Genomic DNA, 14,131 nt, shown 5'->3' on the forward strand with positions numbered 1-14,131 from the left:
CCTTCCTAGTTATTCTGATATATACTGAAGTATTAAGAATCAGTACCCTCTATTTTGCTACATGTCTTTGAGTTAGTACTTTTACTACTTGCCACACAATGTGAAGACATTAAGTAAATGTATTTCCTATTTTACCCTAGTACTGTCACGTACTTTTTAACTTCTGCAAGTATTTTAGACTTCAAATCATTGTGTTATACAACAGCACTGCTATTGTTTTAATCACTCAATACATATTTATATTTACTGACATACATATTCTTTTGGTTTTCTTCATTCTTTTCTGCAAAGGACAATTTTCCTTCTATGTGAAAAATTAACCTCCTTTAATAAGTCTATGGCATATAGCAATTGGTATGTGCATGTGTTTGTGTTTACGTAGGTGCATAAGAGAGTACAGAATGAGAGACAAAAAACAAAGAGCAAGTGAAAACAAGGGAAATAAGAAGAGAGGGTTAAAGCAAGATGACAGATTATGAGTACAAGTGTAGGAAATATATGTCCTCAAGGTGCCCATCATGGTCCAGTAAGGAGGAAACAAATGCACAGAACTGAGTTACTTCATGAACCTCCCACAGCCTTTATAGGGTTTTAAGATATGAGGTTAAGAAATTACCTTCATTTCAAATATCTCTTGATACAAATAGAGCTGGCACAAAGTTTTGACCCTTGTGTAAAAAATAAAAAATTGCAGTAGACTACCTCATATTATTTCTGGGTATGTACCTAGACTTGAATATCATGAAAGATGTTGACCAACATTCAAATCAACTCTAGAAGTTTGCCTGAATTATTTACCTTATTGGATTCAGCTGATGCCCTGGGATTTTGTCAATCTTTTTTAAAATCACATATTTAGAGGGATAACCAGTGATTTTGAAACAAACTGATTCAATAAAATGCTGTACTCAAAAAGTTTTTGGGACCGGAAATGTCAAGAATTTATATTTACTATAGAGCTTCCCAATAAGTATCTTTCAATTTTCCAGAGAATTATTTATTTACTTTTAACTTATGTAAAGCTAAAAAGCATTGAGGATTCAGCTTTCAAACTGCCATGTATGGTTTGGTCAAACTGGTATCTTCTTGAACCTCAACCATAAAAAAACCTGTTGTTACTATAAAAGCAAATAAAATGTATTACTCAATGACATTTCAAAAGTGTTCAAAAAAAAGAATTACTTTGTTAGTCACAGTGTTGATTGCCAGAGTTGGAGAGGCACTTCCCGAAATAATACACTCCATTCCCAAAGAATCTGAATCTATGCTATATGGAGTTGAGGCCTAAAATACAAGAACAAAATAAATAATTATTAGCTCATAAAACCACCAAATTTAACACAATTTGAAGTTATTTCACAAAATTCTCCAACATCCAGTTTTGTATTTTGTTTCTGAAAATAAACTCCTTGCTGAATTATCTTCTACTATATTTTAATAGGCTACTACTAACCTGATATGGAGAAGGAAATGGCAACCCAATCCAGTATTCTTGCCTGGAGAATCCCATGGACAGAGGAGCCTGGTGGGCTATCGTTCATAGGGTTGCAAAAAGTCAGACACAAATGAAGTGATGCAGCACATACCCACTGACCTGATAATCACCATGGGCTATGGAGTGAGTTTACAAATATTAGAGACAAACTTCTGTAGCTGATACCACTAATATTCCACTAATGCCAATCTCTCCCTCTTCTACCTTTTAGTAATGGATCTCTGTAGTCATTAATTCATCAGTGCCCAGCTAAAGATCACCTTTTCCAGCCTCATTTACAACTATTTGCAGTGATGGGACTAAGGTGTGACAAATGGGATTTAAGCAAGAGTGATGTGTGCAACTTTTGGGTCACGTCTTTGAAAAGAATTTGCTTGTCCCCCATTCTCTTTCCCTCTCGCTGCAACCCTGGGACACAGATGTGGTGGTAGTGATCCTGTATAATTAGAAAGCTGAAGTTAATACCCTCAAAAACAATCTCAAAAAAGACAGAATGATCTCTGTTCGTTTCCAAGGCAAACATTCAATATCACAGTAATACAGGTCGATGCCTCAACCACTAACGCTGAAGAAGCTGAGTTAAATGGTTCTATGAAGACCTACAAGATCTTCTAGAACTAACACCAAAAAAAGATGTCCTTTTCATCATTGGGGACTGGAATGCAAAAGTAGGAAGTCAAGAGATACCTGGAGTAACAGGCAAATTTAGCCTTGGAGTACAAACTGAAGCAGAGGAAAGGCTAACAGAGTTTTGCCAAGAGAATGCATGGGTAATAGCAAATACCCTCTTTCAACAACACAAGAGAAGACGCTACACATGGACATCACCAGATGGTCAATACTGAAATCAGACTGATTATACTCTTTGCAGTCAAAGATGAAGAAGGTATACACAGTCAGCAAAAACAAGACTGGGAGCTGACTGTGGCTTAGATCATGAACTTCTTATTGCCAAATTCAGACTAAAATTGAAGAAAGTAGGAAAAACCAAAAAGCATTCAGGTTATGACCTAAATCAAATCCCTTACAATTATACAGTGGAAGTGACAAACAGATTCAAGGGATTAGATCTGACAGACGAGAGCGCCTGAAGAACTATGGATGGAGGTTCGTGATACTATACAGGAGACAGGGATCGAGACCATCCCCAAGAAAAAGAAATGCAAAAAGGTAAAATGATTGTCTTGAGGAGACCTTACAAACATCTGAGAAAAGAAAAAAAGCTAAAGGTAAAGGAGAAAAGGAAATATATACCCATTTGAATGCAGAGTTCCAAAGAATAGAAAGGAGAGATAAGAAAGCCTTCCTCAGCGATCATTGCAAAGAAATAGAGGAAAATAACAGAATGGGAAAGACTAGAGATCTCTTCAAGAAAATTAGAGATAGCAAGGGAACATATCATGCAAAGATGGGTTCGATAAAGGACAGAAACAGTATGGACCTAACAGAAGCAGAAGATATTAAGAGATGGCAAGAATACACAGAAGAACTGTACAAAAAAGATCTTCAGGATCCAGACAACCACAATGGTGTGATCACTCACCTAGAGCCAGACATCCTGGAACATGAAGTCAAGTGAGCCTTAGAAAGCACTGCTATGAACAAAGCTAATGGAAGTGATGGAATTCCAGTTGAGCTATTTCAAATCCTAAAAGATGATGCTGTGGAAGTGCTGCACTCAATATGCCAGCACATTTGGAAAACTCAGCAGTGGCCACAGGACTGGAAAAGGTCAGTTTTCACTTCAATCCCAAAGGCAATGCCAACAAATGTTCAAACTACCGCACAGTTGCACTCATCTCACACGCTAGTGAAGTAATGCTCAAAATTCTCCAGCCAGGCTTCAACGTACATGAACCATGAACTTTCAGATGTTCCAGCTGGATTCAGAAAAGGCAGAGGAACCAGAGATCAAATTGCCAACATCGGTGGAGCATCAAAAAAGCAAGAGAGTTCCAGAAAAACATCTATTTCTATGTATGCTGAAGGCTTTGACCATGTGGATCACAACAAACTGTGGAAAATTCTTAAAGGGATGGGAATACCAGACCACCTGACCTGACTCCTATATGCAGCTCAAGAAGTAACAGAACTATATATGGAACAACAGACTGGTTCCAAATTGAGAAAGGAGTTCGTCAAGGCTGTATACTGTCACCCTGCTTATATGCAGGCTACTTCATGAGAAATGCCAGGCTGGATGAAGTACAAGCTGGAATCAAGATTGTGGGAGAAATATCAATAACCTCAGATATGCAGATGACACCACCCTTATGGCAGAAAGTGAACAGGAACTAAAGAGTCTCTTGATGAAAGTGAAAGAGAAGAGTGAAAAAGCTGGCTAAAAACTCAACATTCAGAAAATGAAGATCATGGCATCTAGTCCCATCACTTCATGGCAAATAGATGGGGAATCAGTGGAAACAGTGAGACTTATCTTTTTTTGGCTCCAAAATCACTGCAGATGGTGATTGCAGCCATGAAATTAAAAGATGCTTACTCCTTGGAAGAAAAGCTATGATCAACCTAGGTAGCATATTAAAAAGTCAAGACATTACTTTGTCAACAAAGGTCCATCTAGTCAAAGCTATGGTTTTTCCAGTAGTCATGTAGTCATGTAGTTTTTCCATATAGTCATGGACTATAAAGGAAGCTGAGTGCCAAAGAATTGGTCTTTTGAACTGTGGTGTTGGAGAAGATTCTTGGAGAGTCCCTTGGACTGCAAGGAGATCCAACCAGTCCATCCTAAAGGAAATCAGTTCTGAATTTTCACTGGAAGGACTGATGCTAAAGCTGAAGCTCCAATACTTTGGCCACCTGATGCGAAGAGCTGATTTATTTGAAAAGATCCTGATGCTGGGAGAGCTTGAAGGCGGGAGAATAAGGGGACAACAGAGAATGAGATGTTTGGATGGCATCATCGATTCGATCGACCTGAGTTTGAGTAAGCTCCAGGAATTGGTGATGGACAGGGAAGCTTGGTGTGCTGCAGTCCATGGGGTCACAAAGAGTCTGATAGGACTGAGCGATTGAACTGAACTGAACTGAGAAAGAAATAAAAAAGAAGTAAATGATAAAGATAAAAATAGAAATAAAAACAGAAAACCAACAGAAAAAAAAATATTTTTAAGACAAAACCCGATTCTTTGAAAAGACTCACAAAGTTGACAAACCTTTAGCTATACCAATGAAGAAAAAAGAGAAAACAAATCATCAATACCAAGAATGAAGAGTTATTACTACAGACTCTATATATATTAAAGAGAATATTATGATCCACTTTACACTAACAAATATAACTACTTAGATACAAGGGACAAAATTCCTTTAAGAACATAATTTACCAAAACTGGAATAAAAAGAGAAAATGTGAACAGTCCCATAACAAAGTAACTATCAAAAGAGAAACTGAAGGAAATTTGCTCAGTTATGTCCAACTCGTTGCCACCCCATGGACTATACAGTCCATGGAATTCTCCAGGCCAGAATACTGAAGTGGGTAGCTTTTCCCTTCTCCAGGATATCTTCCCAACCCAGGGATCGAACCCAGGTCTCCCGTATTGCAGGCAGACTGTTTACAGGCTGAGCCTTCACACACACATCTTCAGCTTCAGGTCAAGATGAATTCACTGATGAATTTTCTCAAATACTCAAGGAAGATATACCAATTTACCAATCAAGAAATTTTTCAGAAAATAGAAGGAATACACCCCTATCAGTTTTATGAGGCTAGCATAACCCTAATATCAAAACCTAGCCAATATTACTACAGATGAAAAAGTGTCATCTGTCAAATAAGTAAACAAAAGATGATAAGGCCATCAAGCCATCAGCCACTGCAGCCACCCTGAGGGGATTCAGGATGCAGAAAAACAGGATATGGACCCTAGATAGTGAAGGTGCATAATCTATCAAAGGAATGATTTCAATGAGCCCAGACTCTTGCATCTTCCCATACATAGAAAAGTGCTAAATTCATTAACTTGAGAGGTCTTTTCATGAACATAATCTTTTTATGTTCTGACTACTTGATTTTTGTTGTGTCCACATCCCTCATGAACACATGCGAAAATCCTTCAGATACTTTCAAAAGGAATCCAACGATATATTAATGGGATGATAACTGATGCTTTTGAACAGTGGTGTTGGAGAAGACTCTTGAGAGTCCCTTGGACTGCAAGGAGATCCAACCAGTCCATTCTGAAGATCAACCCTGGGATTTCTTTGGAAGGAATGATGCTAAAGCTGAAACTCCAGTACTTTGGCCACCTCATGCAAAGAGTTGACTCATTGGAAAAGACTTTGGTGCTGGGAGGGATTGGGGGCAGGAGAAGGGGATGACCGAGGATGAGATGGCTGGATGGCATCACTGACTCAATGGATGTGAGTCTGAGTGAACTCCGGGAGTTGGTGATGGACAGGGAGGCCTGGCGTGCTGCGATTCACGGGGTCGCAAAGAGTCGGACACGACTGAGCAACTGAACTGAACTGAACTCAATATCATGACTCAGTAAGGGTTCATCTAAGGAATACAAGGTTCAACATTTCAAATGCAATCAATGTAATTCAACACTCAAACAGAATAAAAGAAAAGTCATATAATCACTTCAATACGAACAAAAAGAGCAGTTAAAAAAATTTACACCCATTCATGATAAACTTAAACTGGGCTTACTAGAGAACTTCCTCAGTCTGACAAACAGCATCTACAAAACCCCTACAGCTTGTGTCATATTGAGGGGTGAAAGACTGGATACTTTCCTCCTAAGAATGGAAATAAGGCTGGATGCCCACTTTCTCACTTCAAGTAAGGACTTGAAATGAGAGATTCTCATCACTGCAGTAAGGTTCTATGAAGAGACAGAGGAGGAGGAAAGAAAGACACAGGAAAAGTGTCTACTTGCAGATAACATAATTATAGAAATCCCAAGGCATCTTTAAAAAATACTAGAATTAACAAGATTGTAGGATACAATTTTAATATACAAAAATTAATTACATTTTTTTTACTAGCAGCAAAAAACTGAACTTTAAAACATAGAGCATCCAAATCCAAAACATTCATGATTAAACTGAACTGGAAACATCCAAGTCCTCTACACTGAAAACTAAACATTCCTGAGAGAAATTAACAATGTAATGAATAGAAAGATATCACACTTTCATGGCTTGAAATAATACTGTTAAGATGTCAATTCTCCCCACATTGGGTTGTCTGGGATAAGAGTGGCGAGAGGCACAAGTTACAAAAGGAAATGAGCAAACTTTTGGGTGTGATAGAAACGTTCATACTGTCAACTAGTAATAACTTCACATGACAAAAATCCTCAAACTGTAAATTTTGAACATTCAATTAGCTGTACACAAACTATCTCCAACAATACTGTTAAAAAACAAAAAGTAAATCTTACCCAATGATCAAAATAATCCCTTATGAAACACTTTCTAGCCTACAAAAATGAGTAGCATTTCTCAAGAAATTTTATTTTAATGTATCTCATGGAGGCAACACAATGTACACTCAGTATATGTTTGCCCAATTGAAATGTTTTTCAGTTCTATGAGTTCTGAGAGTATGTAGACTGCATTCCTTCCTCTGCCCATATATACCTTTAACTAAAGCCTCCCTCATTCAGACTCAGTCTCAGAGAAGAAAGGCAAGTGGTAAGAGTTCACTTCAAGCAACAAAACCACACTGTCTAACAATTCAGGATCTTAGTTTCCCAACCAGGGATCAAACCTGTGGCCCTTGAAGTGGAAGTGCGGGGTTTTAACCACTGAACCAACCAGGTTAGTCCCCGATCTTTTACTATTTTCTATGCAAAAAGTTATACTTCTGCATCAAATTTCTAAGTTTTACTCCTCTTCCTATAGGCTTTCCCACAGAAGCATTTTCTACTTCGAGTCACTTTAGTTACCACTGCTTGCTCTAACATGTTGCTTTAATTACACAGTAATTTGTTGTCATTTGTAATAGTATTTATGAGAATTATATATATATGTGTATGCATATATAGATATAGATTAAATGTGGTGGGTTCTCTTAAAATGAGATCTGGTTAACTAAAACCGGGCAAAGACACTACAAAAAAAGAAGATGACAAGCCAGTATCTCTGATGAATACAGATGCAAAAATACTCAACAAAATATTGGCAAGCCAAATTCAACAAAATATAAAGACACACAAAAAAAGCATGTGACAAAGCTAAACATTCACTTATGATAAAATCTCTCATCAGAGTTAGTATAGAAAGAATATATCAGCATAATAGAGGCCATGCACGACAAACTAACAGCCAATACTCAATAGTGAAAAGCTGAAAACCTTTCCTTTAAAATCAGGAATAAGCTAAGAATCCCCACTTTTGCCATTTCTTATATAATATAGTACTGGAAGTCTTAACCACAGCAATCAGATAGGAAAAAATTGGAAGGTTATAAGTAAAGCTGTCACTATTTGCAGATATCATCATACTATATATAGAAACCCTAAAGTCTGTAGCAAAAAAAAAAAAAAAAACCTATCAACTAGGAAATGAATTCAGTAAAGCTGTAAGATATGATATTAATATATAGACATCTGTTGCTTTTTTTACACCAATAATGAACTATCAGAAAGAAAAAGCAAGAAAACGCCATTTAAAATTGCATCAAAAACAGTAAAAACACCTGCTGCTGCTGCTAAGTCGCTTCAGTCGTGTCCGACTCTATGCGACCCCATAGGAATATACTTAAATAAGGAAGTGAAATACATATACTGTGAAAATTATGAAATGCTGATGAAGGAAACTAAGGATATATACAAAGAAAGGCAAAGATATCCCAGGTATTTGGACTGGAAGAACTAATATTGTTAAAATAACCATACTACCCAAAGCAATCTACAGCCCTAATGCAATTCTTATCAAAATACCTATGACATTTTTCACAGAAGTATAACTAATCTTAAAATTTATACAGAACCACAAAAGATCCTAACTTGCCAAAGCAATCTTGAGGGGGGAAAATAAAACAAAGCTGGGAAATCACACTCCCTGGCTTCAAACTATACTACAAAGCTCCAGTCATGAGAATGGCCTGGCACTGGCACAAAAACAGATACACAGATCAATGGAACAGACAGAGCCCAGAAATAAACCTATACTCCTATGGCCAATCAATCTATGATAAAGGAGGCAAGAATATGCTGTACATAGATCAATGGAACAGACAGAGCCCAGAAATAAACCTATACTCCTATGGCCAATCAATCTATGATAAAGGAGGCAAGAATACGCTGTACATAGATCAATGGAACAGACAGAGCCCAGAAATAAACCTATACTCCTATGGCAAATCAATCTATGATAAAGGAGGCAAGAATATGTGGTACATAGATCAATGGAACAGACAGAGCCCAGAAATAAACCTACACTCCTATGGCCAATCAATCTATGATAAAGGAGGCAAGAATATGCTGTACAATAGAAGAGTCTCTTCAATACATGAAAAACTGGGAAAACTGGACAGCTACATGTAAAAAGAAATTAGAACATTTCTTACATCACATACAAACTTAAAATCTATTACAGAATAAAACTCAAAATGGATTAAAGACTAAATGTAAGACCAAAAACATACATCTCCTAGGAAAGACTATATGTAGAACATTCATTGACACAAATCATAGCATTATTATTTTGGGTCTGTTTCCTAAGGCAAAAACAAAAGCAAAAGTAAACAAACAAGACCTATCAACAAAACAAAAAGACGACCTACTAAATATGAGAAACATTTGCAAATAATGTGACCAATAAGGAGTTACTACCCCAAATATATTAACGAGCTCAAACAACTCAACATCAAAAAATCAAACAACCCAATTAAAAGAATGTGCAAAAGATCTAAACTGACACTTTTACAGAAAAGATAAACAGATGAACAACAGGCACATGAAACAATGCTTAACAAGTAATCAATCATCAGAGTAACATAAATCAAAATCACAGTATCACTGCGTACCTGTAAATACGGCTATCATCAAAAAGTCTACAAACAAATGCTGGCAAGGATATGGTGAAAAAGAAACCCTAGTATACTGCTGGTGAGATTATAAATTGGTACACCACTATAGAAAATAATATGAAAGTTCCTCAAAAAATAAAAAAGAACTACCATATGATCCAGCAATTCCACTCCTGGGTATATACCTGAAGAAAATGAAAATGCTAATTTGAAAAGATACATGCACCCCAACGTTCATAGCAGCATTATTTACAACAGTCAAAATATGAAAGCAACTTAACTGTCCCTCAACAGGTGACTGGATAAAGAAATGAGATATATATATATATATATATAAATGTGTGTGTGTATGAAGGAATATTAGTCATAAAAAAGAATGAAATTCTGCCATTTGCAGCAATATGGATGAACTCAGGGGGTATTACGCTGAGTGAAATAAGTCAAAGACAAAGATAAACATTCTATGTCATCACTTATATGCTGAATCTCAAAAACAAACAAAAATAAATTACAAAAGAGAAACAGACTCTTAGATATAGAGAACAAACGAGTGTTACCAGTGAGATGAATGAAGAAGGTAGGGGCAGGGTAAGGGTATGGGATTAAGAGATAGAAACTACCATGTATAAAATAAATAAGCAACAAGGATATGCTGTATAGCACAGGGCAATATAGCCATTATTTTATAACTTTAAATGGAGTATAATCTATAAAAATATTGGATCACTATGTTATATACCTGAAACTAATATAATGTTGTATATCAACTTATTTAAAAATACTATTAAATAGCATTAAAGAAAAAAATTAGTATTCAGATCCAAAAATAAATAAAGCCCTTTATCTCATAATAAGATATGTATACTACTACTAAGTCACTTCAGTCGTGTCCTACTCTGCGCAACCCCATAGACGGCAGCCCACCAGGCTCCCCCGTCCCTGGGATTCTCCAGGCAGGAACACTGGAGTGGGTTGCCACTGCCTTCTCCAAAGATATGTATAGATGAAAAGAAATCTGATCAAGTGCTGTGATCTTCAGCACGGCGGCAATATAGTGCAACTGTAAACAGCAGAAACTCTTAAGGCAGACTGAGTTCATAATTCTGCCCTTGGTACTTACTACTGTCCTTTGTACCCTTGGACAACTTAATATCTGTGTCTATCACTTTCATTATTTGGATTTACTATAAAAATTAATAATTTAATATACATAAAATTCTTAACTTCTACACATAAACTCAATTATATTTTTATTATGCTGTTATCTTAGTTTAGGTTGCTATAACAAAATACTATAAACTGGTGGCTTATCAAAACAGAAATTTATTTCTCATAGTTCTGGAGGCTGGAAGTCCAAGATCATGGTACCAGCATGGTGAGGTTCTCGTGAGAGCTCTTTTGCAGGTATCCTCATTGGTATTCTCACATGGCAGAAAAGAGCTAGCCAGCTCTCTGGCCTATTCTTATTACGATGCTGATCCCATTCATGAGGGCTTCACAGTCCTGATCCAATTACCTACCAAAGGCCTCACCTCCAAATACCATCACACTGGGATTAGGGTTTGAACATATGAATTTAGGGGAACACACTTAGTCCATGGCAGCTGTTAAGACTTCTATCCTTTTCCTTTACAGTTGAGGATTCTGAAGCTCAAAAATTCTAACAATTTGCCAAAAGTCACAAAAGATGTAAATAGTAAGGCCAGAAGGAAAACACAGGAATCCTAGTCATGGAGCCCATTCATCTTCACCATGCTAAACTTTATTAATAATTCTTTTTAGGTATTCATGTCTACTTCATGATAAATAAAGAAAACATGGTAAGATGATGAAAGAAAACAGAGAAAGGAAAATGAAAGGCACTTATTGATATCAAGGATTAAGAAAAGAAAAAAGTAATACCACAATGGACAAAAGAGAACAGAGGTTTATTCAAGTAAATGGAGGGAAGAGGAAGACAGTCCAGACAATTGTGTTAAGAATACTAGGCTGGAGATAACAATCAGGCTTTACATTTCCTTTAAGACATGAAGACACTGTTACGTGCATTTTTAAAAACTGCTTCTCTTACATTAAAAGCTCTTCTTTCTTCACAAATGTGTGACATATATTAATATTTCACATAGAACTCTGATGTTTACACATGGACAAAGAAATAACATCTCAGAAGTTTAATAAGCTTTCAGGGATGTCAACATATTTACCATCTACATTTTAAAACTCTTTCAAGTTTCAACCTATAGGTCATGTTTAGTTTTTGACAAAAAGTTCTAAATGTTTAACAATCATACTCACACTATTTGACTATCTTAGGCACTCCCTTAGATAAAACCCAATAACTACTTAAATACAAACTGTGTCCTAATAAAAATACTACCTGCTCCCCCAAAACCCTCTAAATAAAAAAGTACAGACACAACAGTTTATCAGGGCACAAAATTACGTTTTGTAAAAATATTACCTTTCAGAGTATTTGTGAGAGCTTGTACTCTGTATTAAACAACATCTGTCTCCCTGATTAGACATACTCTGCTTACAGTTGTTCTCTTTCTTTAGGCTCCTCTCCTACAGTAGCAACCAACACATAGCTCAGGCAAAAATAAGTATCAGTATACTATACTACGGAGAAGGCAATGGCACCCCACTCCAGTACTCTTGCCTGGAAAATCCCATGGACGGAGGAGCCTGGAAGGCTGCAGTCCATGGGTTCGCTGAGGGTCAGACACAACTAAGCGACTTCATTTTCACTTTTCACTTTCATGCATTGGAGAAGGAAATGGCAGCCCACTCCAGTGTTCTTGCCTGGAGAATCCCAGGGACGGGGGAGCCTGGTGGGCTGCCGTTTATGGGGTCGCACAGAGTCAGACACAACTGAAGTGACTTAACAGCAGCATACTATACTAACTGAAAGGCTCTGGTACTGGATATTTTATGGAACTATATTACAAAGGCAAATTGTTGGATCTTTTAAATGCTTTAAATTTAAAAGATAAAAATATAAACAGAAGATAAATATAGAAAATACATGTTCAAATACACATGCAAAAACATATACTTAGTATATAAAATATAATTCTGTAATCAGAATACTATATTTTCATAGACTTCCATTATAAAACTGACAATATGGTTGGTCTTCAGAAAATAAAAAAAAGCGCTCTTAGAAATAAAGAACTATTGCTATGAAACAAGGTAACAGAATAAAAGCCAGGCTTCATATCCAAACAGAATGCCCAGTTGTCAACCCAACTACCAATTCAAATTTCCAAAAATATTCAAGTTCCAGGAAATTCAGAAGGAGAGAGCAAATGGTAGAGAACACAATTCTTCAGCCTCAAAATAAAATCATCGGTGCTAATGCTCTGGGTTAAATGACATGGACTCTTCTCCCCTTCCTTCAAATTCTGGCAATAGATGCTAAACACTGTGTTCTCTACATTTTCACATAATTAAAGTCCGTATTATCCTCTAACAAAAAATAAACTTAAAAATAGAATACAAATTTTTAAAAGGATACAAAAAAAAGTCACTTTTTTTTTTTTTTAAAAAGCTGGACAGCAATAACTGAAGGTCATTCCCTCTCAAACCATTACATACAGAGCTCATCGTCTCAGCCTTAAAACTCTACTACCAGAAGACTATACCATCAATATAAACCTTTTTAAATTTTGGTTTATAAAAAACCAAAAAGGGTTCTAACCTGAGAGTTCACTTTTAATTTTGCAAAGCTTAGTAACTGGAGTACTTGAATTCCCTCTGCTGGCACCATAAATATGCCTGACTAAATCCCATTGCTGCCCTACCTCATGGCTCATCCAATCCCAATTTAAGCCCAGCTTGAGGTCCTTACAGATTTGTGTACAAAATAATTATTACATAGTTGGAATCAGGAAAAGGCATTTTGAGGATAATCAGGAAAATTCAATATAATCAGACTGATTATCTGCAGTGAAAGGGAATGGTTTTGTTACATAAAACCAGTCCTCAATGATGCAGAGAGGGAAGAATAGCAAATTAAGAGCCCTGGATTTAACCTTCAGTTAGATAGCTGTGCCCTAATTACAAAACAAATAAACAAACAAAAACCCTTTTACCTGATGCTAAACTGCCCACCTCACTCAAGGGCTGTCAGGATCAAATAAGTCTTAAAGTGTTTTGAAAAAACAGAAAATGTCACCCAAGTAAAATATTACCTTCATTACAGTTATACTTAATGTAATACTGGAAATTACAGTATTATACAGAAATGAATTTTTAAGATCTATATTTCCAAAATAATAACCCCATCACACTAAGCTAGTGATAAAGAGCTTTTTACCCGTTCTACAGATCGTGCTCTCTTCTTTGGCCGAGTAGGCAGCGCGTCTTCCTTCGGATTGGTGTCTATTGCCCAATAGGACCCCTAAAGGTAAAGAAACAAACATTAACAGTATATTACAGCAATTCTGTAACATTAAAAATGGACTTTCACAATCCTGTGCTTCAAAAGAAAACATTCGGCAGATACAACAATGGAGAGTAGAATGATAGGAAACAGTAATTTTCAACTGGGAAAAGTAAACGTTTACATAAGAAAAGAAGTCCATTTATAACTAATCATTAAAGATTAAAAAGATCACAATCTGAAGAAG

The 14,131-nt window shown here is 36.4% G+C and overlaps 1 protein-coding gene across 2 annotated transcripts in view; it reads right to left on the reverse strand.

Moving 5' to 3' along the window:
* Positions 1-14,131, reverse strand: part of FOXJ3 (forkhead box J3) — a 151,134-nt gene that overhangs the window by 35,227 nt on the left and 101,776 nt on the right. Inside the window, exons 5-6 of one of the 2 annotated variants that reach the window (XM_018042640.1) lie at positions 13,819-13,902; positions 1,183-1,284 (exon numbers count right to left, since the gene is read on the reverse strand). In XM_018042640.1, the coding sequence (XP_017898129.1) occupies positions 1,183-1,284; positions 13,819-13,902 (186 nt within the window). The remainder of the gene's footprint in view (positions 1-1,182; positions 1,285-13,818; positions 13,903-14,131) is intronic. The other variant, XM_018042642.1, reaches the window with a different exon arrangement.

Source organism: Capra hircus, chromosome 3, assembly GCF_001704415.2.
Source record: "Capra hircus breed San Clemente chromosome 3, ASM170441v1, whole genome shotgun sequence".
Lineage (NCBI taxonomy): Eukaryota > Metazoa > Chordata > Mammalia > Artiodactyla > Bovidae > Capra > Capra hircus.